The 25,369-nt window shown below is 39.1% G+C and overlaps 2 protein-coding genes across 3 annotated transcripts; both read right to left on the reverse strand.

Annotated features, from left to right (window-relative positions):
• Nucleotides 1–3,822: 3,822 nt before the first annotated feature.
• Nucleotides 3,823–10,220, reverse strand: emc4 (ER membrane protein complex subunit 4). The gene is made up of 6 exons (XM_058384626.1): nucleotides 10,060–10,220; nucleotides 7,629–7,737; nucleotides 6,138–6,252; nucleotides 5,717–5,870; nucleotides 5,140–5,300; nucleotides 3,823–4,586 (listed from the first exon to the last, which is right to left on the reverse strand). The coding sequence occupies exons 2-6, from the start codon at nucleotides 7,724–7,726 to the stop codon at nucleotides 4,551–4,553; spliced, it is 564 nt and encodes a 187-aa protein (XP_058240609.1). The 5' UTR covers nucleotides 7,727–7,737; nucleotides 10,060–10,220; the 3' UTR covers nucleotides 3,823–4,550.
• A 2,615-nt stretch (nucleotides 10,221–12,835) lies between these two features.
• On the reverse strand, nucleotides 12,836–24,712 carry si:cabz01101003.1 (ubiquitin carboxyl-terminal hydrolase CYLD). 2 transcript variants are annotated; one of them, XM_058384624.1, is made up of 16 exons: nucleotides 24,610–24,712; nucleotides 24,069–24,267; nucleotides 23,680–23,955; nucleotides 23,182–23,571; nucleotides 20,506–20,611; nucleotides 19,909–20,405; nucleotides 19,326–19,491; nucleotides 18,567–18,708; nucleotides 18,093–18,212; nucleotides 17,286–17,377; nucleotides 17,142–17,205; nucleotides 16,813–17,032; nucleotides 14,615–14,723; nucleotides 14,196–14,314; nucleotides 13,909–14,116; nucleotides 12,836–13,058 (listed from the first exon to the last, which is right to left on the reverse strand). In XM_058384624.1, the coding sequence occupies exons 2-16, from the start codon at nucleotides 24,246–24,248 to the stop codon at nucleotides 12,874–12,876; spliced, it is 2,874 nt and encodes a 957-aa protein (XP_058240607.1). In that variant the 5' UTR covers nucleotides 24,249–24,267; nucleotides 24,610–24,712; the 3' UTR covers nucleotides 12,836–12,873. The 2 variants fall into 2 exon arrangements, with proteins under 2 accessions (XP_058240607.1, XP_058240608.1); XM_058384625.1 differs by having other exon boundaries at nucleotides 24,069–24,222; nucleotides 24,610–24,663.
• Nucleotides 24,713–25,369: the final 657 nt, after the last annotated feature.

Genomic DNA, 25,369 nt, shown 5'->3' on the forward strand with positions numbered 1-25,369 from the left:
TTAGTCCCCTTTCACTGTATGAACATACGGTATGCAGGCATTCATATATGCAACGTTTTGGGTGTGGAAATAGCTTCAGCTTTTTTTTTTTTTTTTTTTACTGTATTGTTACATCATATTACAACCATTGGCTTGTTAAGAAGAATGTTTCCATCCAGGCTTGTGTATATGAAAGGTCATTGACTTTCTTTCTTCCAGTCTTGTTCTTCTAAAGTTCTTGTGCATTACATTATAAGTGAAATAGGAGTTGGGAGTGAGAGGACATATAAAGTTTGAAAAGGCATCGTCATCATGGGTGGGTCCATCAATACATCTTTTTCCTGGAAAGGGGCATGTAGAGTATCTTTAATTAGCCTTTTCTTTTAGCTTTAAAGCAGGTACAGTTGTGTACCATTTAAATTATTTTAACGTTTACCATATTCAGATTTCCAGGTAAAAGATGCATTACTAAAGGTGTTTTCATTTTCAAAGGAAACTAAAAACCAAATTCATTAATTTTTTTTATGTATGTATGGAATAATATAGCAGTGTATTTCTCCAAAGCAAAGGTCAGTACTGCTCCAGAGAATTTTGATACTGGACATAACCAAAATAAATGCTAAACAGTTTCAGGACATTTCTTTGAATCTCACCTCCATTTAAATCTGCACAATGAAAATCAAAATCTCCTAAAACAGTGTTTATAATGTTTTGTAATAATCATCATCATCGATCTTTGTGGACTTTCTAGTGCAAGAAACATTTGTTCACTTAAAACCAGCACCTACTCGCTATGAAAGGTAATACTTAAATATTTAAAAGTAATCTGTCAGCATTGTTCTCCAGGTCCACTGTCAATAAATAGCTCAATAAAAATAACAAACACATTAATATTGCAGGCAGAAAGACCTCAGGGCTTTACTCTGTGCTTGCTCAGCAGCTACATCTGTAGGCTTTTTAAAGCCCTTATTTGCCCTTGATTTGTTCCCTGCCTCATTTACACCTTAGTTTGCATAAAAGTATTTTAAAAGTGAAAAGAGTTATAATAAAATTCTCCTTCACCATTCAGCATCCAAACCACGGCAGTGACATTTGAATAAATATAATTTTAGCACAGAGCGTACCACAGAAAGTATTGCAGGTCTGTTTGACGTCTTTCTGGCACACAAGAAAGGAAAAAAAAAGGAATAAAACACTAATGGTCGGAATGAATTAATCAGTCTCCACAACATGCTGACCCACGAGCGGAAAATGAGATTTATTTGAACATAAGAGCATCCTCTGCAGTCTCCACTGCATTATTACATTTCGTCCATGCATTACAGCTGGCCAAAAAAAAGCAAAGCACTTCAGCTTTATAACCCTGCCATTTTGGAAGCACACACACACACACACACACAATTTTATTGATTTAGTAATCTGATATCACCTCACATCATGTTGTTCATTGAGCTGTCTAGACAAAGAGAGCATATACACACGTGGACAAAATTGCCGGTACTCTTCCATTAAAGAAAGAAAAACCCTCAATGGTCACTGAAATAACTTGAAACTGACAAAAGTAATAATCAATAAAAATTTACTGTAAACTGACTAATAAAAATCAGACATTGCTGTTGAACTGTGGTCCAAAAAATGACGGTACCCTTAACTTGAAATTTTGTTGCACAGCATTTTGAGGCAATCAAGCCATTTCTGTAACTCTCAATGAGACTTCTGCACCTGTCCACAGGTATCTTGGCCCACTCCCCATGAACAAACCATTCCAGCCATCTCAGGTTTGCATGTTTCAGCTCTTTCCACACACGTTCAGTAGGATTTAGATCAGGGCTCCTAGAAGGCCACTTCAGAATAACCCAATGTTTTGTTCTTAGCCATTCCTGGGCGTTTTTTAAGCGCAGTTAGTTATTATCCTGTTGGATGACCTGTGACTGAGACCAAGCTTTCAGCACATTTCGCTCCAGAATGCTTTGATAGTCTGGAGATTTCATTGTATCCTGCACAGATTCGAGACACTCTGTGCCAGATGCAGCAAAGCAGCCCCAGAACATAACCGAGCCTCCTCTGTGTTTCACAGTATGCTACATTTTTGCGTCTGTGAACATAGAGCTGATGTGACTTGCCAAAAAGCTCCAGTTTTGTCTCATCTGTCCAGAAGGACATTCTCCCAGCAGCTTTGTGGCTGGTCAATATGCATTTTGGCAAATTCCAGTCTCTTTTTATGATGTGCTTTCAACAGTGGAGTCCTCCTCGGTCATCTTCCATTAAGTCCACATTGGCTCAAAAAGTGCTGGATGGTGCAATCTGACACTGATGTACCTTGAGCTTGGAGTTCACCTCTAATCTCTTATTGGAAGTTGTTCTGGGCTCTTTGGTTACCATTCGTATTCAATTTGTCATCAATTTTCCTCTTGCGGTCACGTCCAGTCCCCTGGACCTTAAACTTCTGAATAATATGTGCACCTCTAGTCTCAGGAACATTGAGCTGTTCAGAGATGGTCTTATAGCCTTTACCTTTAACATGCTTGTCTATAATTTTCCTTCTAAACTCCTGAGACAACTCTCTCCTTAGCTTTCTGTGGTCCATGTTCATTGTGGTGTGCACCATGATACCAATCAACACGGTGACTACTTTTCACCCTTGATATAGGCAGACTGACTGACTACACACCTGTGATGCTAATTCCAGGACACACTTTAGATGAACATGTCCCTATGGTCAAATTATTTTCACTCGTTTTTTTGTCCAGGCCAGTTTCATCAGTTTTTTTTTTTTAATGCTTCTGTTGAACCACAATTCATAAGCAATGTCTAATTTTCATTAGTCGATTTTCAGTACATTTATTTATTTATTATTACTTTTGTCAGTTTCAAGTTATTTCAGTGACCATTGGTGGTTTTTCTGTCTTTAATGGACGGGTTCCAACAATTTTGTAACGCACTTCCATTTTCATTGCAAATGATCTAGTCATAATTATACATGTACAGATCATACGATATAGTCTGATACGATAAAAGGTCGTAAAAATCCATCGTCAGGCAGTGGATGCTGTGGAACAGGTAGCACAAGTCAGTGAGTGTGTTTTGTTTCAAGTCAAGGGTGTGTTTTTTTTGTTTACAAATGGCTGAAGTTGAACTGAAAAATGAAACATACTTCATAACAACAATTTTTTTATTTGACCTTTAAAAAATACAGGTTACGTTACAGCTAAACACAGTAGTTGGAATCATGTAGGATGTGTCACAGTCCTCAATCCTTTGTGAGATATGAGCTATTAGAATTCTTTCAAGTAATTGTAAAGTAATAAACACTTCTTAGTTGAGCTAATATTGTCGGTCCCCATTTTGCTGCCAAATCAGCCCTGACCCGTCATGCACTGTGACAGAACCAGCATTAACTTCTTCAGCAATTTGAGCAACAGTAGCTGGTCTGTTGGATCGGATCGCACGGGCCAGCCTTCACTACCCATGTCCATCAATGAGCCTTGGCCGCCCATGACCCTGTTACCGCTTCACCACTGTTCCTTCCTTGGACCACTTTTGATAGATACTGACCACTGCAGACCGGGAACACCCCACAAGAGCTGCAGTTTTGGAGATGCTCTGATCCAGTCATCCAGCCATCACAATTTAGCCCTTTGTCACTCACTCAAATCGTTACACTTGTCCATTTTTCCTGCTTCTAACACATCAGCATTGAGGACAAAATGTTCACTTGCTGCCTAATATATCCCCCCCACTAACAGGTGCCATGATCATCAGTCTTATTCACTTCACCTGTCAGTGCTCATAATGTTATGCCTGATTGGTGTATGTATGTAATAAAGTGGCATTATAATCATACAAGTTAATTACAACCAATATTTATTGTGAGTAATACAGTTTTAATGTACGGGAGTGGACAAAGAACACGATACTCCTTTCATTCATATTGTCAGTAACTGCTTTATCTTGCTCAGGATCACAGGGATTTATATAACATTTTTTTTTTTAATATTTAGACTAGTAGAACCTGCTACGTCTGTCAGAAAACATCGCAGGCATGTGCAAAAAATAAATACATAAGTGGATGAGACTGCAAACAGTCTATCTAGGTGAATAAAAAAGCAATCCCTTACACACCACAGTGTTAAAACCAACCTGTAATATCATATATCATGATACATGAAGACATCAGTTTTAGAGCAGCAATGTGTTCTTCATTAAATTTCTTATTTTTTTCCAAAAAAAGATAAGACAAGGCAAATAGTTCCTGTGACAGTCATGATGAAAATGTCATTCTAAGTGTGCCTGAAACATATGTCCTGTCTGGCAAGTAAATAGTTCTTTGATAGCTGTGAATTATGGTTTCCACCCTCGGACGAGATCCAGAGATGATACTGTATCATGTTTAAGTCAAAAGTAGCATGTTTATTAAATCTCTTTTTGTAATGACACGGTTATATGTAGTAGAAGATATGAAAGAGACAGAGACAAAGTGGATCTGATTCAAAACATTCATAAATTAATGAAATCGTGTTAAACAGGCAAAGGGTTTGGGTGTGGAAGTGTGTACAAGAGGTTCTGAGGGCTCACAGGACCAATCCTCCACCCATTATCTCCAACCTCTGTGGAAGGAAAAACAGAAAACAGTTTTTTTTTTTTTACCTCCTCAAAGGAATAGTAGGACAAAACATATTACTACATAAGTCCATTAAACACTATAATGCCAAAAGTTTTGGGACACCCCTCCACATCAATGAATTCAGGTGTTGTGTTTCAGGGGTTGGACTCGGTCCCTTAGTTCCAGTGAAAGGAACTCTTAATGCTTCAGCTTCATACCAAGACATTTTGGACAATTTCATGCTCCCAACTTTTTGGAGATGGCTCCTTCCTGTTCCAACATGACTGCACACCAGAGCACAAAGCAAGGTCCATAAAGACATGGATGAGAGAGTTTGGTGTGGAGGAACTTCACAGAGTCCTGACCTCAACCTGATAGAACACCTTTGGGATGAATTAAAGCAGAGACTGCGAGCCAGGCCTTCTCGTCCAACATCAGTGACTGACCTCACAAATGCACTAGGTCCTCCATACCAAACTCACTCTTCATCCATAAAAACTTTTGACAATATAGGGTACATCCATATTTTTGGACTTAACAGGAAGTATGCTTCATACCTGCGGAGGTTCAATAAAGGCGAGCCAATCAGACGAATGTGTTGGGAGGAGACCCATTGACTGACACTTGTAGATGGCCAGCGCTGAGCCGAGCAAGTTTCCGATTAGGTAGACCGTCCCCTGGAGCCACTGCTGACTCGAACTCTCCAGCAGTTTAAAGGCTGAAACATGGAAAGATAGTCAAATGTATTTTTATAGCCCATGTCCATTTGCATTCAGATCAGTGTAGCTCTGAAATAAACAGGATGAACAGTATAAATCTGTAGCTGATCTCTCTAATTCTCTCAAAAACTGCATTGGCAGTTTATAGTGTGTCATAGTTCTGCATGAATTTATCGCTGTAAAACACCTGCAGTGATTTATTTGCTGCCTGCTTGTTGTTTCAAGAGTAAATGGTTAGGGGGCAGCAATTTTTTTCTGCTGAACAAATACTGAATTAAATATATTTATTGCCTTTGGAAGTGCGTATAAAGATGAGCTGTAAAATAAAAAGACGCTATGGCATTCTTCGGATGCTAACGTAGCTCATTTAGCAGTGTTTAAGTGCAATGAAAAAGCAAACGGAAGCTTTACTCACTTGCAGACATGGACATGAGCGCCTGAATGGGCCTCCATGCCATCATACACACCATCATGATGGGGAAGATAGAAATTGTGTTGCCAGACATGTACATAATGAACAGATTCATGGGGATTTGCTTCAGAGGGCCAAGGGCTACATCCCAGCATCTCTAAAAACATATGCACAAACACAAAAATATGGCATTAAGAAATGATGTACCTGATGAACATCTCAATTATAAAAGAATATCATAGGAATCTTTCCTTTTCAAATGCTTTATGAATTGTCCTAATTTTCATCATTTTAACACATTTATTTAATCAGGTTAGTATGGCTTTTAAGTGTTGTTTGGTGTACATGACTATGTGTCTTTGTATTGTAGATTTTATTCTCACAAACATTGATAAATTTCACTCTACACTTCCTGTTGTTTTACCTTCTCCACCAGGTTGCGGTCAGCCTCCTGCACGCTGGTGTCAGGGACCGGTTTATCCGAGTAGCCCACAGGATACATAACTTCTCCATCCTTCAGCTGCCTATCTCCTCGAGTCCTGCAGAGAGAATTCATTTCTGTACAGCCATCCTTGTTTTTCAGTTCATGCTATTCTACACAACAACAAAACTACATACTCAGTATCAGTATGAGGGAAGATTCTGGTCTGAAATGCTGGACTTGTATCAGATCCAAGTTAACATTGTTTGATCTGAGACATCACATGAAGAAAAAGAAACAAATTACAGTAAAGCTTGCCAAAACCTCGCGACAAAATCTTGACCATGGGTCAGTGTATGAACAGTCTCTGAGGTACTCAGAGTTCTCTCAGGTGCTTTCAGTGACCGCTTTTTCTTGGTCACCTAGAAGCAAATTATCATTGCCAGTCCACGTAATAGCATGTTTCTGGGAGGTGAGAGGAAACCAGAGACCCCTGGAGGAAACCCATATGGACACTGGGAGAAATGTGGAACTCCACATACTGCAATTGACTAGAGGCCCTAATTCTTGACCCCTGACCAGTGACAAGACAAAGATAACCCCACCTCAACTGATTTTCTATTCAGGAACACTAAAAGGTCTCGTCAACTCAGCAAGTGACATCAAAGCAATGTGTCCTCAAAGTTGATGTGTTAGAAGCAGGAAAAATGGGCAAGCGTAAGGATTTGAGCGAGTTGATGAAGGGCCAAATTGTGATGGCGGACAGACGACCGGATCAGAGCATCTCCAAAACTGCAGCTCTTGTGGGGTGTTCCCGGTCTGCAGTGGTCAGTATCTATCAAAAGTGGTCCAAGGAAGGAACAGTGGTGAACCGGCGACAGGGTCATGGGCGGTCAAGGTGCAAGGAGTGAAGGCTGGCCTGTGTGATCCGATCCATCAGACGAGCTACTGTTGCTCAAATTGCTGAAGAAGTTAATGCTGGTTCTGACAGAAAGGTATCAGAATACACAGTGTATGATGGATCAGCAAAAGGGGAGCCCAACCAAATATTAGGCAGGTGGTCATAATGTTATACCGGATTGGTGTATCTATAATGCTATATACACTATACAGATCGCTGTTTTGAGGAGGAAAATATTCATCGTGTATCAGTTAACTAGCCAGCTTGCAGCAAAAGACTAACGTGGAGGGAGGTGCAATAATGCACAGAAGTTCAGAATGACATTTAATACAGCACGGGCACAGGATCGAACCAAGGACACTGCAGCTGTGAGACAGCAACACTACCCACTGAACCACCATATCACTATTGTGTCAGACTGGAAAAAATAATCAATATCATCTTGCGCTTCATTTGTGCTACTGGAGGAACTCTTGCAGGGTTCTCCTTAGAACTTGCAGATAATCAAATTTCTTAGCTCTGTGTTTGCTGGTCCTTTGACTGAAGATCAACTCTTCTGAGACTAAGTTAGGATTAAGTTTAGGATTTCTTACCTGGTGTTGGCCAGACTTAGCTCCAGAGCCCATTTCATCCTCTTTGGTCCTGTGGCTTTAGTGGACAAAGCTCCTCCCTGTCCCCCCGGTGATGACATGGCTCAGATAACTAATAAACAAAAAAATGTAAATATTTTTACTATTTACCTAGGTGATCCGGTAAACTCCCAAAGTTCACCCAAGATATCTTGATGATGAAGACTGCATGCGTAAAGTTAAAGTAAAGCACAGGGAGAAAACCCATGAGAATTTCTTCCATATCAATATTTATAATCATCAAAGATTTGGTTTAAAAATCTCTTAAACACATTATGTTTTCCCGTCAAACTGTATTGTTGAGCGATTTAATGCACGGTGATGTTAAACATTGTTGTTAAACAAGACGAGATTGTTGTCATTGGGCTGCATCTCAAATCGAAAACTCTGACCAATCTAGAAAATACAGAAGAGTGGTAAGTTTAAGAGGTTATTTAATTAACAAATACTGTAATAAGATGATCCTAAGCATTACTACTTAGTAACGGTCTAGAATAATACATATTTATGCGATTTAAGACACAATGTTACATTAGAATTATTGACTGTAAGATACTGATCCAGGATGTGGTCACATGATGAACAAACGAAGGACTCGGGCCCAAAGACTCGGGAGATCTTTTCCGTTTCCTCCACAGACTGCATAGCCGAAGCCTCTGAGGCTGACACACGATAAATAAACAACCTCAGGAGATTAATCATGTTTCCCGTACAGAACCTATAGGATGTTGCGCACAAAATGAATGAATCACTCTCTGAGACGACTCATTGTTCCCGAGTCATATTAAGGATTCGTTCAAAATGAACAACACATCACTAGTCCAGACCTTCTGCTGTCACTCTAAAGGTCTGGCTATGTGAGACTACATTGATCAGCCACAACGTTATGACCTATGATGATCTCCTCATCATGGCCCCTGTTAGTGGGTGGGATATATCAGGCAGCAAGTGAACATTTTGTCCTCAAAGTTGATGTGTTAGAAGCAGGAAAAATGGACAAGCGTAAGGATTTGAGCGAGTTTGACAAGGGCCAAATTGTGATGGCTAGACCACTGGATCAGAACATCTCCAAAACTGCAGCTCTTCTGGGGTGTTCCCGGTCTGCAGTGGTCAGTATCTATCAAAAGGAAGGAACAGTGGTGAACCGGCGACAGGGTCATGGGAGGACAAGTCTCACATGGGGAGCGAAGGCTGGTCCGTGTGATCCGATCCAACAGACAAGCTACTGTTGCTCAAATTGCTGAAAAATGCTGGTTCTGATAGAAAGGTGTCGGAATACACAGTGCATCACAGCTGCATAGGAGGCTTTATAGCCACAGACCAGTTAGGGTGCCCATGCTGACTCCTGTGCACCACCAACAATGGGCATGTGAGCATCAGAACTGGACCACGGAGCAATGGAAGAAGGCCTGGTCTGATTCATCACATTTTCTTCTACATCATGTGGATGGTCGGGTGCTTTGTGTGTCGCTTACCTGGGGAACACATGGCACCAGGATGCATTATGGGAAGAAGGCAAGCCGGCGGATACAGTGTCATGCTTTGGGCAATGTTCTGCTGGGAAACCTTGGGTCCTGCCATCCATGTGGATGTTACTTTGACACGTACCACCTACCTAAGCATTGTTACAGACCATGTACACACTTTCATGGAAACGCTATTCCCTGATGGCTGTGGCCTCTTTCAGCAGGATAATGCGCCGTGCCACAAAGATTCACGAATGGTTTGATGACCACAACAATGAGTTTGAGGTGTTGACTTGGCCCCCAAATTCGCCAGATCTCAATCCAATCGCACATCACAAGTCCAATCCATGGAGGCCCCACGTCGCAACTTAAAGGATCTGCTGCCAGATCCCACAGCACACCTTCGGGGATCTAGTGAAGTCCATGCCTCGACGGGTCAGGGCTGTGTCGGCAGCCAAATGGGGACCAACACAATATTAGGCTGGTGGTCATAATGTTATGGCTGATCAGTGTATATGCTTTTTAGTATCGCACCACACGGACACGTCACATTAATTCGTGAGGATGTGCATCCAACAAAAAATATTTCTGAACACGTAAGAAATATTTCGATCTAAAAACATTTAAAGCGTTTTAGGGGTGGAGTCTCCCTTTAAATCTACATTAGCAAACTAGCGACTCGTTAGCTTCTCGCTAGCCCTTCAGTAAAACACACTGAGCTAGCAATACTACGTCTGATCTGTACATCTGATCATTTCTGTAGGATAATAATAGCACGGTTTTAGTCTTGATCTCGTGTTATTTATCAGTGAATATGTAATATAAGTATATCACGCTGGACAGTACTATGCTGCTCATTACGGTAACGCGCATTTTTCTGACTAGCCGCTAGCTAATGCTAGCGTTACCATTTAAGGAGACATCCATACCTTCAAATAGCTCAAGTATCTGCTTATACAGTTTTATAATTATTATCTGCAGAAATATGAATCCTCTAATGTGTATTTAGGTCCAACAGCAGGTTCGGTTCTGTGCCCTTAACACTTATCTTATCCGTAGGGTTGCCAGATCTACACCTCGAAAAAGCTACGGTCAATAAAACATTTAAAGTTTTTTTTCCTCCTTTCTTTTCTTTTTGTGTGAATTTCCCCTTAAACAATTACATTACAACCTTCTAAATATTTAACTATTTATGTTATAGTGCACATTTTAGCACAATACACAAACCACTAATAATATCAAACATTATGAACAGCATTTATATATTAACAGGCATAAAAAGATAAGGGGGGGAAAAAGGGTGTGACCGCTATCACGTGTATATACAAATATAATATAATTATTTACCACATAGTGAATATAAATACTCCATAGAGTTTATTAAAACAAACAAACAAACGCTCAGGAAAAATTAAGACGTATTAGAAAGTATATCCATATACCTGGCAACCCGTCCGAGTTCCAGTGACGCGCCTCAGTTGCATAGATGATGACTTGTAGGTAGTGATATATCGCCCTCTACTCCACTGGAGACAAACCGCAGTAAGGCTTCATGGTAAAATTTTATAGTAAGAAAAACTATGCTGATCACAGACATTACAAATTATACCAGGATCTTCTTCTTCTGGCTTTTCCCTTCAGGGGTCTCCACAGCGAATCATCTCCCTCCACCTATCCCTATCTTCTGCATCCTCAACACTTGCACTCACTAGCTTCATATCCTCATTTATTACATCCATATACCTCCTCTTTGGCCTTCCTCTTCCTGGCAGACTAGAGCGGAGAATGTCCAACATTCTCCTACCAATATACTCACTCTCCCTCCTCTAAATATGTCCAAACCATCTTAATCTGGCCTCCCTAACTTCATCCCCCAAACGTCCAACATGAGCCGTCCCTCTGATGTACTCGTTCCTAATCCTGTACAACCTTGTCACTCCCAAAGAGAACCTCAACATCTTACAAATTATACCAGGATCATCTTAATCATGCCCTAAAATCTAGAAAAAAAAGAAGAAGACTGAAACTGCAAATATCAATAATCAATAGCAGGCATCTCTGCTGATGCATCCAACCTAGATATAGTTTGATCCGATGCACTTAAACTCTGAGTCGCACATGCCAGAACATGGTACCAGTATGTCAGCACATCTGGGTTCACTTAGGTATTGTATTTCACATATTTCACCTGCAAAAACAAAGCTGTATGAAGAAGATTTCTTTGCTAACTTGCTGTAAACTTGCCAAAAGTTTTGGGACACCCCTCCAAATCAGTGAATTCAGGTGAATAAATTATTTTTGTTTGTACCATGTGTATTTAAAAGAGTGAGTAAATTGAGGTGTGGTGAAACTTTACCTACTGACATACACTATATTGTCAAACGTTTTGGGACACCCCTCCAAGTCATTGAATGCAGGTGTTGTTTTTTCAGGGATAGGGCTCGGACCCTTAGTTCCAGTGAAAAGAACTCTTAATGCTTCAGCATACCAAGACATTTTGGACAATTTCATGCTCCCAACTTTTCGGGAACATTTTGGGGATGACCGCTTCCTGTTCCAACATGACTGCACACCAGTGCACAAAGCAAGGACATGGATGAGCGAGTTTGGTGTAGAGGAACTTGAGTCCTGACCTCAACCTGATAGAACACCTTTGGGATGAATTAGAGCGGAGACTGCGAGCCAGGCCTTTTTGTCGAACATCAGTGCCTGACCTCACAATTGCGCTTCTAGAGGAATGGTCAAAAATTCCCATAAACACACTCCTAAACCTTGTGGAAAGCCTTCCCAGAAGAATCAATGCTATTATAGCTGCAAAGGGCAGGATAACTCCATATTACATTCATGTGCATGTAAAGGCAGATGTCCCAAAACCTTTGGCAATATAGTGTATGCATAAAACTACAATATAAATAATGATTGTTAAAAATCCTCTGTATCCGCATCAGGAATGATCCCAAGGTTGAGAATCCGTGCATAATGCAAACCTACCTGTAACTGTAACTGACTCTATTCAATATTCTTTGTAAAAGTAGTGAATAATGCTGACCAAAAGGAAAACAATAAACATGTTGGAAAAGTACATTTTATATCCGTAACATTCATCTGTTATCAGTTATATACATCAGTATGCTCCTTTCAACTAGAGTAGGTAAAGACAACACTTTCAGATTGTTTCTTTGTTTGTTGGTCAGTTGCGCTTTCGGTAAAATGTCAGTGCGACTGCTAAATGTTAGAAACTGTGTAACTGGGGAAAAAAAAATTCTGAATGATTCAATATGAATGCTGACAGAAGCACAATAATTAAAGTCACCTGCCCTGATCAGACAGATGTGTACAGCTGCAGTCTCACAAGGCACTTACAGGTTCGGATGAATTTAGACATACGCTGGCAGTAAAAAGTTTTTGAACCCCTGAAGTTCCTTACAGAGTTAGGGCTGAACAAAAAAAATAAAAACAGAGGCAATGTTTGTGTTAACTGTAGGACAAATAGGTATTGTATCTCAGACCTTTTCATTAGCTCAAGATAGTTGATAGATGGTTCTTAATTCACTTATACCTACTTGTCAGATTTTGTATGTAGGATGCTTGAGATTTAACCAAAACGGCTTTATATAGTGTTCAAAATCCTTTGACTGTCAGTCTGTTTTGCTTGCTACAATCAATTTATTTCGTCATGTGACACACCAGAAGAAGACTTGTGTGTATTTGAAACACTGAAAGCTTGGCAGCGTGTCTTTACTTCACTTATATAGGCTCAGTTCAGGACAGTGATAAAGGCACATGTAGGCATCGCAGAGCAATCTTCGGACTGGCTCCTTCAGGGAGCCGGAGTCTAAGCGACTGAGCTCCACCTCCGACAGGCTCAAGTAGCGTCCCACCTCTGGACATGCCCTCACCTGTGGCACATTGAACCCGTTCTCGCCACCTGTCAAAGAAAAACAAAAGCAGCGATTTAATGGGATCTTAAATAATAGTCCAATAAGGCAGGGTTTAAGCATCTGTGTTCAACTTTATCATACTCCAGCGCTGTTGAATTCCCAGTTCTGACTGATCAGATGGTTCTGATTAGTTTTCTATAGCAGCCAATTAATGGTGTAACAATTAAGTCACAAACATAGCAGGCTCATTTATCAAGCTGGATATGAATGCATTAATTCTTCATCATCTTCAGCTGCATTTATCTCCTGACTATTATTGTTATTATTAAATATTTTAAAATATATATATTTTTTATAAGCATAGATGTGACCTTTGCCTTTCACACTTTACCCTGATTGTCATTTTGGGTCATAAAACATCCACTTCTGTTTTTTCAGGCTCACAGCTGTCTAGGCGCCTGCTTAACTTCCACTTAAGAGTTTTGTGGTTTTCACAATATGCAAAAGAGTTGTGTCACTAATGTGCTCGGTAATTTACGGATGATTGGCATTCATTAAGCAAATGAATCTTTCTGAAACCTTTTAAATCCAGTGGAAACTTTTAGGTCAGTTCAGTTTGGATTGCACAAACGTTTACACACACAACTTTAATACTGGACTGATAAATGAGGCCCCATAAACTGATAAAAGATGTAATTAACGATATGAAGTTTCTGTAATGAAATGTTTGACATTTCAGGCAAGAGAAAAACAAACAAGAGACTGGTGAAGGAACTTTTAGAACTGAAATGTCTGTGTCTATTAAAAAGACATTGGATAAAGTAAAACCAAACCAGGAAAATGACACACAAATCATAATACAGACACAGCTATAATCTCACTGGTCTAATTTCTTACCCTCTCTATCAGCCATACTGTCGAAGAAGAGCCAGTCAGTAGGGAGGGGCCCGTGTTTCACGAAACTCACGTAGTGACTAGTCTCAATACACGTCACAGCGAAGAGAGTTAATTGCTGGCGGGCTCCATGAACCGGTCCCTCCCACGTGCCCTTGGGCATTCTGACCCGGACTGGTTTGTGTGTCTGGCGCTTCTTGTGGGCGTGAACCTGACGTGGAGTAATGCAATTAACATGTAAACTGGATTAAAGGATAAAAAAATATGTGATTTTCCAGATGTCTGCATACCTGTGAATTGCAGGTGTTGCAATACTGTTTTAACTGGCCAGGTGTGATGTCCAGATCCTCGTAACACTGTGAACACTCCCAGTTTGCCACCGACTGACATATACTACACTGTCGAAGCGCTAGAGGGGAGAAGAGAGAGAGGATTGTGTACTTTCTGTTCTGTATTGGTCACAGGATTTGTCTTCAACCTTATCTGACAGAATAATTTAAAATGTTCTCATACAGTACTAATAAAATAGAGTATTATAAATAATCTATTATATCCTGTGTCATAGAATTAGGAATAGTATAATACTAAATAGCAGTAACATGCAGTCATATCCTTAATTGTTTTAACATGCAGGAATATTAAATCAATGAATACAGTTTTAACATTCAATTTAATATAATCACAAAATCCACATAAAATAAATTCTCACTCTCATCCAGCAGGTCGGTGATGTCGAGGGTGAGCGAAGGCAGAATGGCGTCAAACATTTTGAATTCTTTGCCGAAGCGTGGCATAAGCAGAAGTAGACAGGATGGAGCCTGATTGTTAAAGTAGAAAAATATAATTATTCAGCATCTGCTCTGAGAACAGTTTTAAGATAATGCTTTTGAATGATTTTATTTTACATACATTGCAAAAAAAAAAAAAAACTGACAAGTCAATATATCTTGACTCTAGAACAGTTATCTATAATTTTTGATAATAAAAATTTATAATAAACCAAACCTAATTATGGTATTATTATTAAATCATTTTAAGCATTCATTTCAAGAAAGAAGCAAAGTTATCTGCCAAAACATAAAACTAATAGGAAATGATTAGAAATAGGATTAAAATTCTTATATTTGGCTTATTGTAACTTTATACTAAGAAGAAATAGATAAACTGGACTAGATTCAAGATATTATTACTTGCTAAGAACTAAATATGACCGAACAAAATATGAAATGTGAAGAACAATTAAGATCATGCAGATATAGCAAAAATTTGGATACATGAAGACATTTTGACAATTATATATTATGCATCACAATAATTACACTGTGATATTGAAAAAAAAAAAGGTTTACCAGCAAACCATGAGGAATATAAAGGTGAAAAATTTTGTTTTATTAATTCAAATGAACAAAATGAGCAATGAACAGGAGAACCAACAGCAGTTCCAACGAGGACCAGTTTTAAAGCTCACATCATTTCATAAATCTTGATGAAACTCGTTAAAGTTTACTCATTGCATTTACCTCCCACTGTATACTGTTTATATACTGTTATATATGCAAATTATTTATATATTTTTGTATATTGTTTATATATGCAAATTATTTATATATTTTTGTATATTCTTTATATATGCAAATTATTTATTGTTATATACTTATTATATATGCTAATTATTTGCACTGCGAAATGCACTTCTGGTTAGATGCTAACTGTATTTCGTTGCCTTGTACCCACATGTGCAGTGACAAAGTTGCATCTAATCTAATCTAATCTAATCTAATCTAATCTAAAGTCATGATGTTGTATGCTATGACATTTTTGTACTGTCATATTGTCAGCTCATAATGCACATAATGAAATGAACAAAGCCTTTAGTCAATATGTATTAAGCTCATAGTGTATTATTGAGTTATTCATCCGGAAGACTAACAGGAAAATGTATGTACTAATGAGAGCATGGACATAAATGTCTGGACACACTGAGCTGGAAGCTTAAATGGTTAGATTCAGTAATGCTGCTGTAACCTTGACCCTCCTGTTAATAACTGATGTGCTGTGGTCACCTAGTGGTTAAGGTGTTGGACTACTGATCGGGACGGTTGTGAGTTCGAATCCCAGCAAGGTGCCACTGCTGGGCCCTAGAGCGACCCTCAATAGTTCAGTTGTATAAAATGAGATAAATTATAAGGGCAAATGCCAGAAATGTGAATGTAAATGATCTGTGCTAGATGGTGAGAATTTGCAAATAACCACACTGAGAAAAAAAAGAGGGCAAGAAAAAATTAAACAGATCTGAAATTGCCGATTCTGCTGACAGTCCATCTCCTTCCACAATCCTTATATTAACCTCAAAAACTACTCCATAGGTAAATTCAGCAGACATCTAAACGTTCTTTCTGAATAACTTATCTAATGATGTATAGCGCTTGAGCGCAGCAATGACATCAGAGAGACATCTTTCCATTATGCGGAACCAGACATTCTTGTTGAATGGCAAAGATATTGCTTTGGCTCCTGGTTAATAGCCCTGTTTAATGCTATTATGTAGCGTGAGTGCACAACAAAATAACTTGCATACCGCGAAGGCTGTTTAAATCAAGACTCTGTATCCTGTTAAAAACCATGCTTGAAGATAACTTGAAGATGTCTGAATATCTCTTTTCCATATCTCATTCAACAATACTATGGCTTGAATGACTTTGGGAAACAAGCCTCAAAGAGTTTCATATTGAAAAACAACAAGAACAAAAACAAAACAAAACAAAAAACCATAAAGTTGTTTTGTGATGGCTACACGGTCTGAAGGGGTTAAAAATGACATCAGCTTTAAGGTTGATTATTGAATGTTATACACAAAGCCCTAGATCAGACACCATTACCATCACTGTGAGTCAGAGTTGCCTTTACCTCTGTGAATTTAAGCCCAGAATGCATGAAGGAAGACTCCAGCAGTGTCTGCACACTGGCAACCCTCATGAGTCCAACTGAGGGAGAAAACAGAGGGATTGGGGAGAGAGAGGGAGAGAGAGAGGGCGAGAGTGGAGAACGAATAGGGGAAGATGGACAGGGAAGCGTAGGAGGGAAGAGTTGATAAATGTGGCATTCCTGTGGCTCCTGGCTCATAGATCTAAATGAGAAAACAAGCACAGAAAAAGCAATGAGATGAGCAAAAAACAAACCACATTATGTACAAATATACATTATGGAGAAGGGATGAAAGGGGCGAAGGGTTGTACCTAATCTTCAGAAGAGGTTCCACCCGGAGGAGCTGGAAAAGCTTGTTGAGGAATTCTTCAGGATCTGAAACACATATGCAAGGAATCCTGTTAGACTCGTCGCGGGAAGTAAAGCCTGGCTATTTTCTTTGTGTTTAACTCTACCTTTCTCTTCATTAGTAAAGCCTGTGTCTGTAGTCTCAGCTTCCAGAAGCTTCCGCAATGCCATGGTTTTACTGGCGCACACATATCCAAACCTAAATGTATATACAGCATTATTTGTACAGCTACAGACCAGATTTTATATTACACAGCATTACAGTTTGCATGACTTATACACATGAGTCAAAGACAGATGTTCGCTCTAAAGGTAATTACAGAATGATTCACATCTGCCATCGGCCTTAATATTAAAGTCAACAACACAATCCCTAATGACCACAATTACCACATTGACTGGAACACACACCCCCTCACATAAACTATTCCGCAACCCATTACTATCTACGCTCACATGTTTTCCTGGAATGTTAGAGATGAAGTATGGTGTGGAGAAACAGAAAAGTTTTCACCCTATTATTTGGAGATAACATGTTAGAATCCCTACGATGCAACTGATATCTGTGGACAGGAGACAAAACAACCAGACAGACAGTACTCTCTGGGTGTGAGGGATGACATACTCTGTCTCCCTGTTCATTCAGGTAGATCAGAGGTAGATGGCGACTCTTATTTCCATGACGATTTTCTCTGCTGACATAGACTGTACATGTACTAATAGTCCTAAGACAAATTCTCACTATAACAGTGTACTGATATGTATCTGAATTTCAGTAGCATCTATGAAAAACTAAATGTCAGATTCATATAAGGACTTTCATATAAGGAGAAATGAACTGATTTCAGCCACTTTTCCCATGCAGTGTAAACTTCACCCGAAATATATCTCTTTATATGACGCAAAATGCAAACCTGCGTAAAGGATTGACAATTTCACAGCGCAGCAGTTCCTGAGCATCTTTGCTTCGGTGGCCATCTTTGTTGCACGGCCAAAACAAAACCCAGTCGACTGAACTGCAGCATGCAAACAGACTGAAGGAAGCAGAGGAAGAAAAATTATTCACCTACCTTTACAAAAATTGCTCAATGAATAGCAAAAATCATCACAAACACAAGAAAATGTTATATCTAATTGCTGCTCTGGGATAACTGTATAAAGAATCTCTAACTGCTGTTTGATCAGTGAACTAAAAAAAGGCACTCATGCAAATATAAATGCCTTTAACCTGAGCTAAAATAAACAAAGGCGAGCAAATTTCAAAGATTTTGTTTGCCATATTCCAGCATCTCCCTAAATGTAACACAGTTTTATATAAACAACAAAGCCAGGTTTGTTTTGTGATACCAACGTGAGATAAAGACTGAGGTTTACTTTGTGATTCTCACCTGAAGAGTGATGCATCCAGGTAGCAAGAGTTGAGATGGCCCTGAATACCTTTCTTAAAACCTTCATACAACTGCTGAGCTTCCAGACCCAACATGGGGGGGGTGTTCTCCTCCACACGCTTACTGCCCCATTCTGCAAATGCTGAAATTCATAGATGAACACAAAATGCTTGTGGAACTGTATCCAAAAAGAATTACAATATATATATATATATATATATATATATATATATATATATATATATATATATATATATGGAAAAAAATAAGAGACCACTGCAAAATAATCAGTTTAAATGGCTAATAAATGGTTTGTGACCATCCATCTTCCTCTTGATGGCATTCCAGAGGTTTTCAATAGGGTTCAAATCTGGAAATTGGGCAGTGGTCTCTTATTTTTTTCCAGAGCTGTATATCTCAAACCATTTATCTGTGTGCCGACTATTTCACTCATATAGAAAACCAATGCCAGTTATTATTCATTGAGCTTCCTCAGAATGTTATCTAAGTTGGGTGGACAACATTATTAACAAGTTAGCCAGCAATTTCTGTCTTATAATACAAATATTGTCTCAGTCTAAGCCAATACAATAGTGACCAAAAAAAAAAAAATGAATGAACGGATTGAAGGCCAAAAGGGTTGGGCAACTGAACCTAAACCTGTTCCAGCATGACAATGCTCCAAAGAGAGCTCCGTGAAACACATTTCAGTCAGCATCGTTGGAATGTTGGCACGCCATCCTCAAACCGTACACTCACCAATTGAATTGCAGCGCTCCACCTGATTGATTGGCATCTCTGGGACAGGAAATCTGGAGTCTCGCCTACAGTTACGCAGTTTGATAAACAGCCCCTTGTTAGGGGGGCAACGGAAATGACGCTCTCCAAGGTAGTTACCATCTGTGGCAGCAGTTAACTCCTGGTCCTTAAAAAAAAAACAAAAAAACAGGATCAACAAATTATTGTTTCATTTAGCCTGTGACTCAATTGAGGGTGTGAAGACATCATGCACTACTGTGATAAAGAACTTGTTACAGTATTAACATTATGCCTTGCAGCATAGATGCAGTAATGTGACAAGAAATATTATATCTTGGTGAAATCTGTAAAACAGAAGCATTGTCCCTGCATCTTTAAAATTATTATAGCAGTTTTTCTAATTAAATAATTTATTAAATGTCCCAGTGCTATAATCTTGTGATATATTTATCTCTATTTCATGTTACACTTATTTTTGTTAAAACACAAAGAATTTACAACACTCTTTTGCGCTGCAAAAATATCTTGACATGATATTTATGCCATTTTACGCGATCAAAAACAACATAATCCAAAGTCATACCAGTTCGATGCCAGCCACTGGTTCTGAAATTCCACTGATGTATCCAATCCACCGAATGACTCCATAAAGTGGGGGGTCATTCACCTCAACCATAGACCCAACCTCCAACCACGATTTCGCCTCTTCTTTCTCTGTTATCAGTGGAGAGGGTGGATTGTGAAATCCATTCGCAGTATACAACTGGTCAGTGGAGGGTGAAATAGGCATGGGTTGTGGCTTATTAAGTGGAACGGGGGGTGGTTTGAGAGCGGGTTTAACGATCGGGACTGGAGGAGGTTTTAAAGCAACTTTTGAAACTGCTGATGAAGTTGGAGGTTGTAGAGCAGATTTAGCCATGGCTAGCATGGAGGGCTCTATCAGCAGTCTAGGGTTGGTAGGGTTTGTGGGTGCTGTAGTCTGTGGAAGGTGTCTGTTGTGAGTGGGTGAAGAAGGCTGATGGACATTTTTGGAGGAAGGAAGTGGAGGGATTTCTGGAGTTGGGCGGTCTGATCTTGTTTCTAAAAAATGGAAAGAAAGTAAAAAACAATAGTGTTGAACTTTTACAAGTGGCTCCAGTCACTGAAACCCACCACGTTGGAGTTTTGAACTGGTTATTACCTGCAGTTACTTTGGAGAGGGGAACAAGGAGGCCGAATTCAGGAGAAGGAATGGAGCACAGTTTGTAGGTTTTAACATAACCATTCCAGTTTCCTAATGGATTATCCTGAAGATACACACATACAAAAAAGCAACACTTATAACACTAACAGCTACAGCTGGTATGAGCTGATAACATTTTCCACACAACCTCTATCTAATAAACTTAGATAAGAAAAAAATACGCTATTTAACAAAGAAAAATATCAAATCATTTACTGGGTGAAGGTTTCTGTAAGGAATTTCCAAATTTCTGTGTTCTGTAACAGTGAGTGGGTTTTTCAGCTACGGGAAAATCTGTGCTTTCTGGTTTCACTGTAATGTGGCTTTTTTTTTTTTTTTTTTACTATATTATTTTACTTATGTGGTTTAAGAAAAATCAAAGTCTGCTGAAGGACATCAGAGTAGTAAGAGCGACATCACACCACTCCACTACAACATGCACAATATTGTTATTGTGGAACTTTCTTTTGTGTATTTATCTACTACATCTGTATTGTATATGCAATCACGACAGATACACTCAACAGCACTTCCCCTCTACTGTGAACAGAACTGAAAACCTGTAGGACTACATTTTCAAACATTTTTTTGTGGTTTTTGTTATAAATTGATTTACAATCCCAATCGAATGTATTGGAAAGGAAAGGCCAGTTCTTTTGTCTTTGCTATTCACTGAAGGCATCTGGGTTTGAGATCACAAGATCAATATGAGACAGTAAATCAGAATCTCAAATTTCCTAATATATACAGATATTAGTGGTGTTAAACTTTTGCTAAACACTTCAAATTTTGTTACATAACCCTGGCATGCATCAGTCAGTGACCCACTGGCATCACCAAACTGCTTTTTCACTTTAGCTTCTTTAACTTATTGTTTGCTCTCTCTTCAGTTTTCATCAGTGGTTTTCAGGACATTCCAAAGTGTTGTACTGGCTATGCTCAATGCTTGTGCAATGTGTCAGACCTCTGGTTTTCACCCTAACACTTTTTAACATCAAATGTCTTCACAGGCACAGTTTAGGACTCATCCCTGTCAGTCACATGTTTCAATACTTCTGATTATTATTATTTTTTTTTAACATATCTAGATAATATCGGGAAATGAAAGCTGAAATTCTGATCTATCCTCATTTAAAAATACTGATGTCCAACTATATCAAATATATATTTAATAATTTAATTTAATATTTAATAAATATATTATATATCTCGGGTGTTTTCAGACTTCAGATGGACTGTATGTGCCTTATTGTGCTCTAAACCACAAAAATCATGAAATTCTATAAGGTTTAGGTCAGGAGATTTTTCTTTCCTTTCCCTAGCTCGGGGGAAACGTGCTTTAAAGGCTGTAGCAAAACTGCTGGAGTAATACTCTGATTGATTCCTTTCACTGATTATCTAACTATCTAACACATCATTACTTGACAGAGATTGTATAACTTTCTAGTTATCTAGTCTTCGTAATGCTTACTAAACATATACAGTCATAGGACAAGAAAGTTCACCTCTCTTTTTCTTTAGCCTTACTAATAACTGTGTGGTCCCTACCAATTTCTATGAACAAATAAATAACCTCAGTAAACAAGAAAACAACAAACCTACATTCAGAAACTAGGTGAGTTAAAAAAATAAGTACACCTTAGCAACACACAGAATCACCTTTAGCAACAATAACTTGAAGTAAATGTTTTCTGTAGGGGTTTTTCAGTCTCACACATCATTTTGGATAAATTTTAACCTATACTTCTTGACAACATTGCTTAGGGCATTGGTTGTTTGCTTAAGATCCTGCACACAGCATCTCAGTGGTGTTGAGCTCTGGACCTTGATTGTCCTTCTTTAGCGGTTCACATATAGATTTGCTGGTGTTCTTGGCATCATTTTCCTGTTCCATGACCCAATTTCAGCCCAGCTTAAACTGCTGGACAGATGGGGTCAGATTTGTCAGGTATAACATGGAGTTCATCATTATATCAATGACTGGAAGTTCTCAAGGTTTGGTGGTTGCAAAGCAAGCTTGAATCATCACCCCTCAACCAGCATGGCTGACAGCTGGTACAAGGTGTTTGTGGTAATATGCTGTGTTTGGTTTTCCCTAAACATAATGCTGTGCATGATGATCAAACATCTCCACCTTGGTCTCATCAGTACAGAGGATGTTTACTTTGTGGTTTGTTCAGATGCAGTTTTGCAAACCTAAGCCTTCCCTGATTTATGAGCAATATCTATTGCTGTGCTGAGGTCATGGCTGATCGGTTTTCTTCTGAACATGACATAGACACACGCCTGAGTGCTGCAGAATAAGTGCCAAAAACTCTGCTCTTATAGGGGTAGTCACACTTCTTGTTGATTAACTGAGCTTGTGCATTAACTGGAAAGGGTGTACTTATTATTTTCCCACCTGGTTTCAGAACATCGGTTTACTGAGGTTATTTATTTACAGAAGTTGGTGAGGACTAAACAATTGTTATTAAGCCCTGAGATATAAAAAAACTGGAGGGTGTAACCCCCCCACCCACCCATGACTGCAGGAATTATTATACATTATAAGATATGTAACATATCCTTGATGGTTCATATTAATAGTAACATTAATATAATAAAGCATGTAGGTATTCAATAATTACCACACACCAGCAAAACTCCCACATACACTCCTCCTGATGTACGGCCAGGAAGCTGTCCGCAGTACTGCACCGTGCCCCAGTGATGCACCTTGTCTTGGCTGAAGCAGACCCTCTGCCCCACTTGCAGCAGAGGTAAGCCAGTATTAGCTGGCACAGATTCTGCCGTACGTGCTAAGACACTAACTGGATTTGGGACATGACTAGAACTGTGGTTGTTCTGGTTTGGTCTGTTTAGTTCAGTTTGTTGAGGATCATTATCGCCTAAACTGCTGACTCGGGTGGATCGATGTGTTACTATATCGCTGGCTGAGACAAAAAGGGCACACTGTTCAGGGCATGTGAAAAGCTGGTGGCCTTTGTAGCTTCCATTACTGCTGCCTCTGCCTGCTGCTGACCCCTGGAAGTGGAAGAGAGAGAGAGAGAGAGAGATAGGAGTTTTCTTTAAGTATGTAAAAAAAATTTTCTAAATTCATCCACCATTTGAAGGAAGAGTTAACATGTTTACCTTTAGTTGGACCCCAAAATACACTGCGCAGCTTCCTCGCATTAAGGGCCCACGATAACGGAGCTCAGCATCAGCCAGATCTCCTGACTGGCCACACCGCACTAACACGGGCGACCCCATGGGCAAACTGGATAACCTGGCAAGCCGGTGAGGCTTCGAGAGCAGTTTGAAACGCAAATCAAGATCGGTAATAGGCTCCAGCAAGCCGGCCTGATCAGCAGATATTTCATTTAATAAGTGCTTATCAAGCTTCACCATACTGCCATTGTCTATAACCTGCAAAAAAAAAAATTAGATATAGTGGGGGGGGGGCGACGACGACATGTGAGCTTTCTCATGTTTTTGCTTCTGTGAAAGTTAATAAATGAGGAATATTTAGCATCCCTTACCTTTACCCATACATAGTCCCCTCTTATACCGCGCTCCCCGCCACCTTCCTGCTCCAAGCACAGATTCCCCCTCTGTAGCCGAATGGTACCGTCCAGGTGGTCTTGTACTTTGTGGTCGGACGTCAGTATGTACATTTTAAGGGGGCGTCGTCTCCTGTTTTGTTGCGTGACGGCCGACATGGCAAAAGCAAGTAACTCACTATATACATATATATATGTATACACGACAAGGGAAAGTAGAGTTATTTAAACATGTGAATTGTTTCGTACACAAGGCTAAAATGAATGGGAAATAAACAGAAATGAAAGCAACGAACAGATAACATCTCCCTATTGAGCATTAATTAAAAACGTTCTATCCGCACGATTGATGCTTGTCTTGCGATTCCACGCTATTCATTTAGCAACCTGGCTAACTTCTAAGTTTTTAAGAAACACATAGGAACAACACGGTGAACGTTTCATAAAGTAGCCACTCGTGTCAGACTAATGAAACTACAAGCAGTAACAATTTTACAACATAGTTTACAAAGTATCTTACCAACATCGCCGTGAATTAAACTTTGATACTTCAGTGCATACGAAAACAGGAAACGAATTGATGTACAGCAAAATAGACCAATCAACTTCGAGGTAAGTTTTCCCCCCAGCCAATCAGAATGAAGATAGGCAAGAGCGAAAGAATGGGTTTTGAGGGAAATTCCACTATTGCGAGTTCGGAAATAAAAAAAAAGTATAAATAAATACATCCGCTGAAGAAGACGTTGTTGTTTTTGTTTTTCTGCGATTTTAATTAATGATTATAATTTGTAATATTATTGTAATTAGTTAATTAACAACAGTTAAGTGGTTTAAATGTTGTGCCAGTCTTTATTGACATGTTTACTAAATATCCATACGACTTTTTCTTTCTTTCTTTCTATTTATAATACATTTGGTTTTCTATTCAACATTTTGTTTAAATAAACTATTCCTTGAAATTATGAATTATATGTGATATAAAAGAAGAATAAAAAAATATATTCTATAGGGCCTTTAAATGTCTGGCATTTGGCAGACATCCTTATCCAGAGCAGCTTACATTTTTTTTAATCTCATTTTATACAGCTGAGTAATTTAGGGTTAAGGGCCTTGCTCAGGGGCCCAGCAGTGGCAGCTTGGTGGTCCTGGGATTCAAAATCACAACCTTATAATCAGTAGTCCAATACCTTAACCACTAAGCTACTATATCCCCAGCATATGCTTACAAAGAATACTCTTTAATATCATTTATACAGTTAATCCAGCTATGTTTGTGTCAT

This window comes from Hemibagrus wyckioides, linkage group LG29 (assembly GCF_019097595.1).
Source record: "Hemibagrus wyckioides isolate EC202008001 linkage group LG29, SWU_Hwy_1.0, whole genome shotgun sequence".
NCBI lineage: Eukaryota > Metazoa > Chordata > Actinopteri > Siluriformes > Bagridae > Hemibagrus > Hemibagrus wyckioides.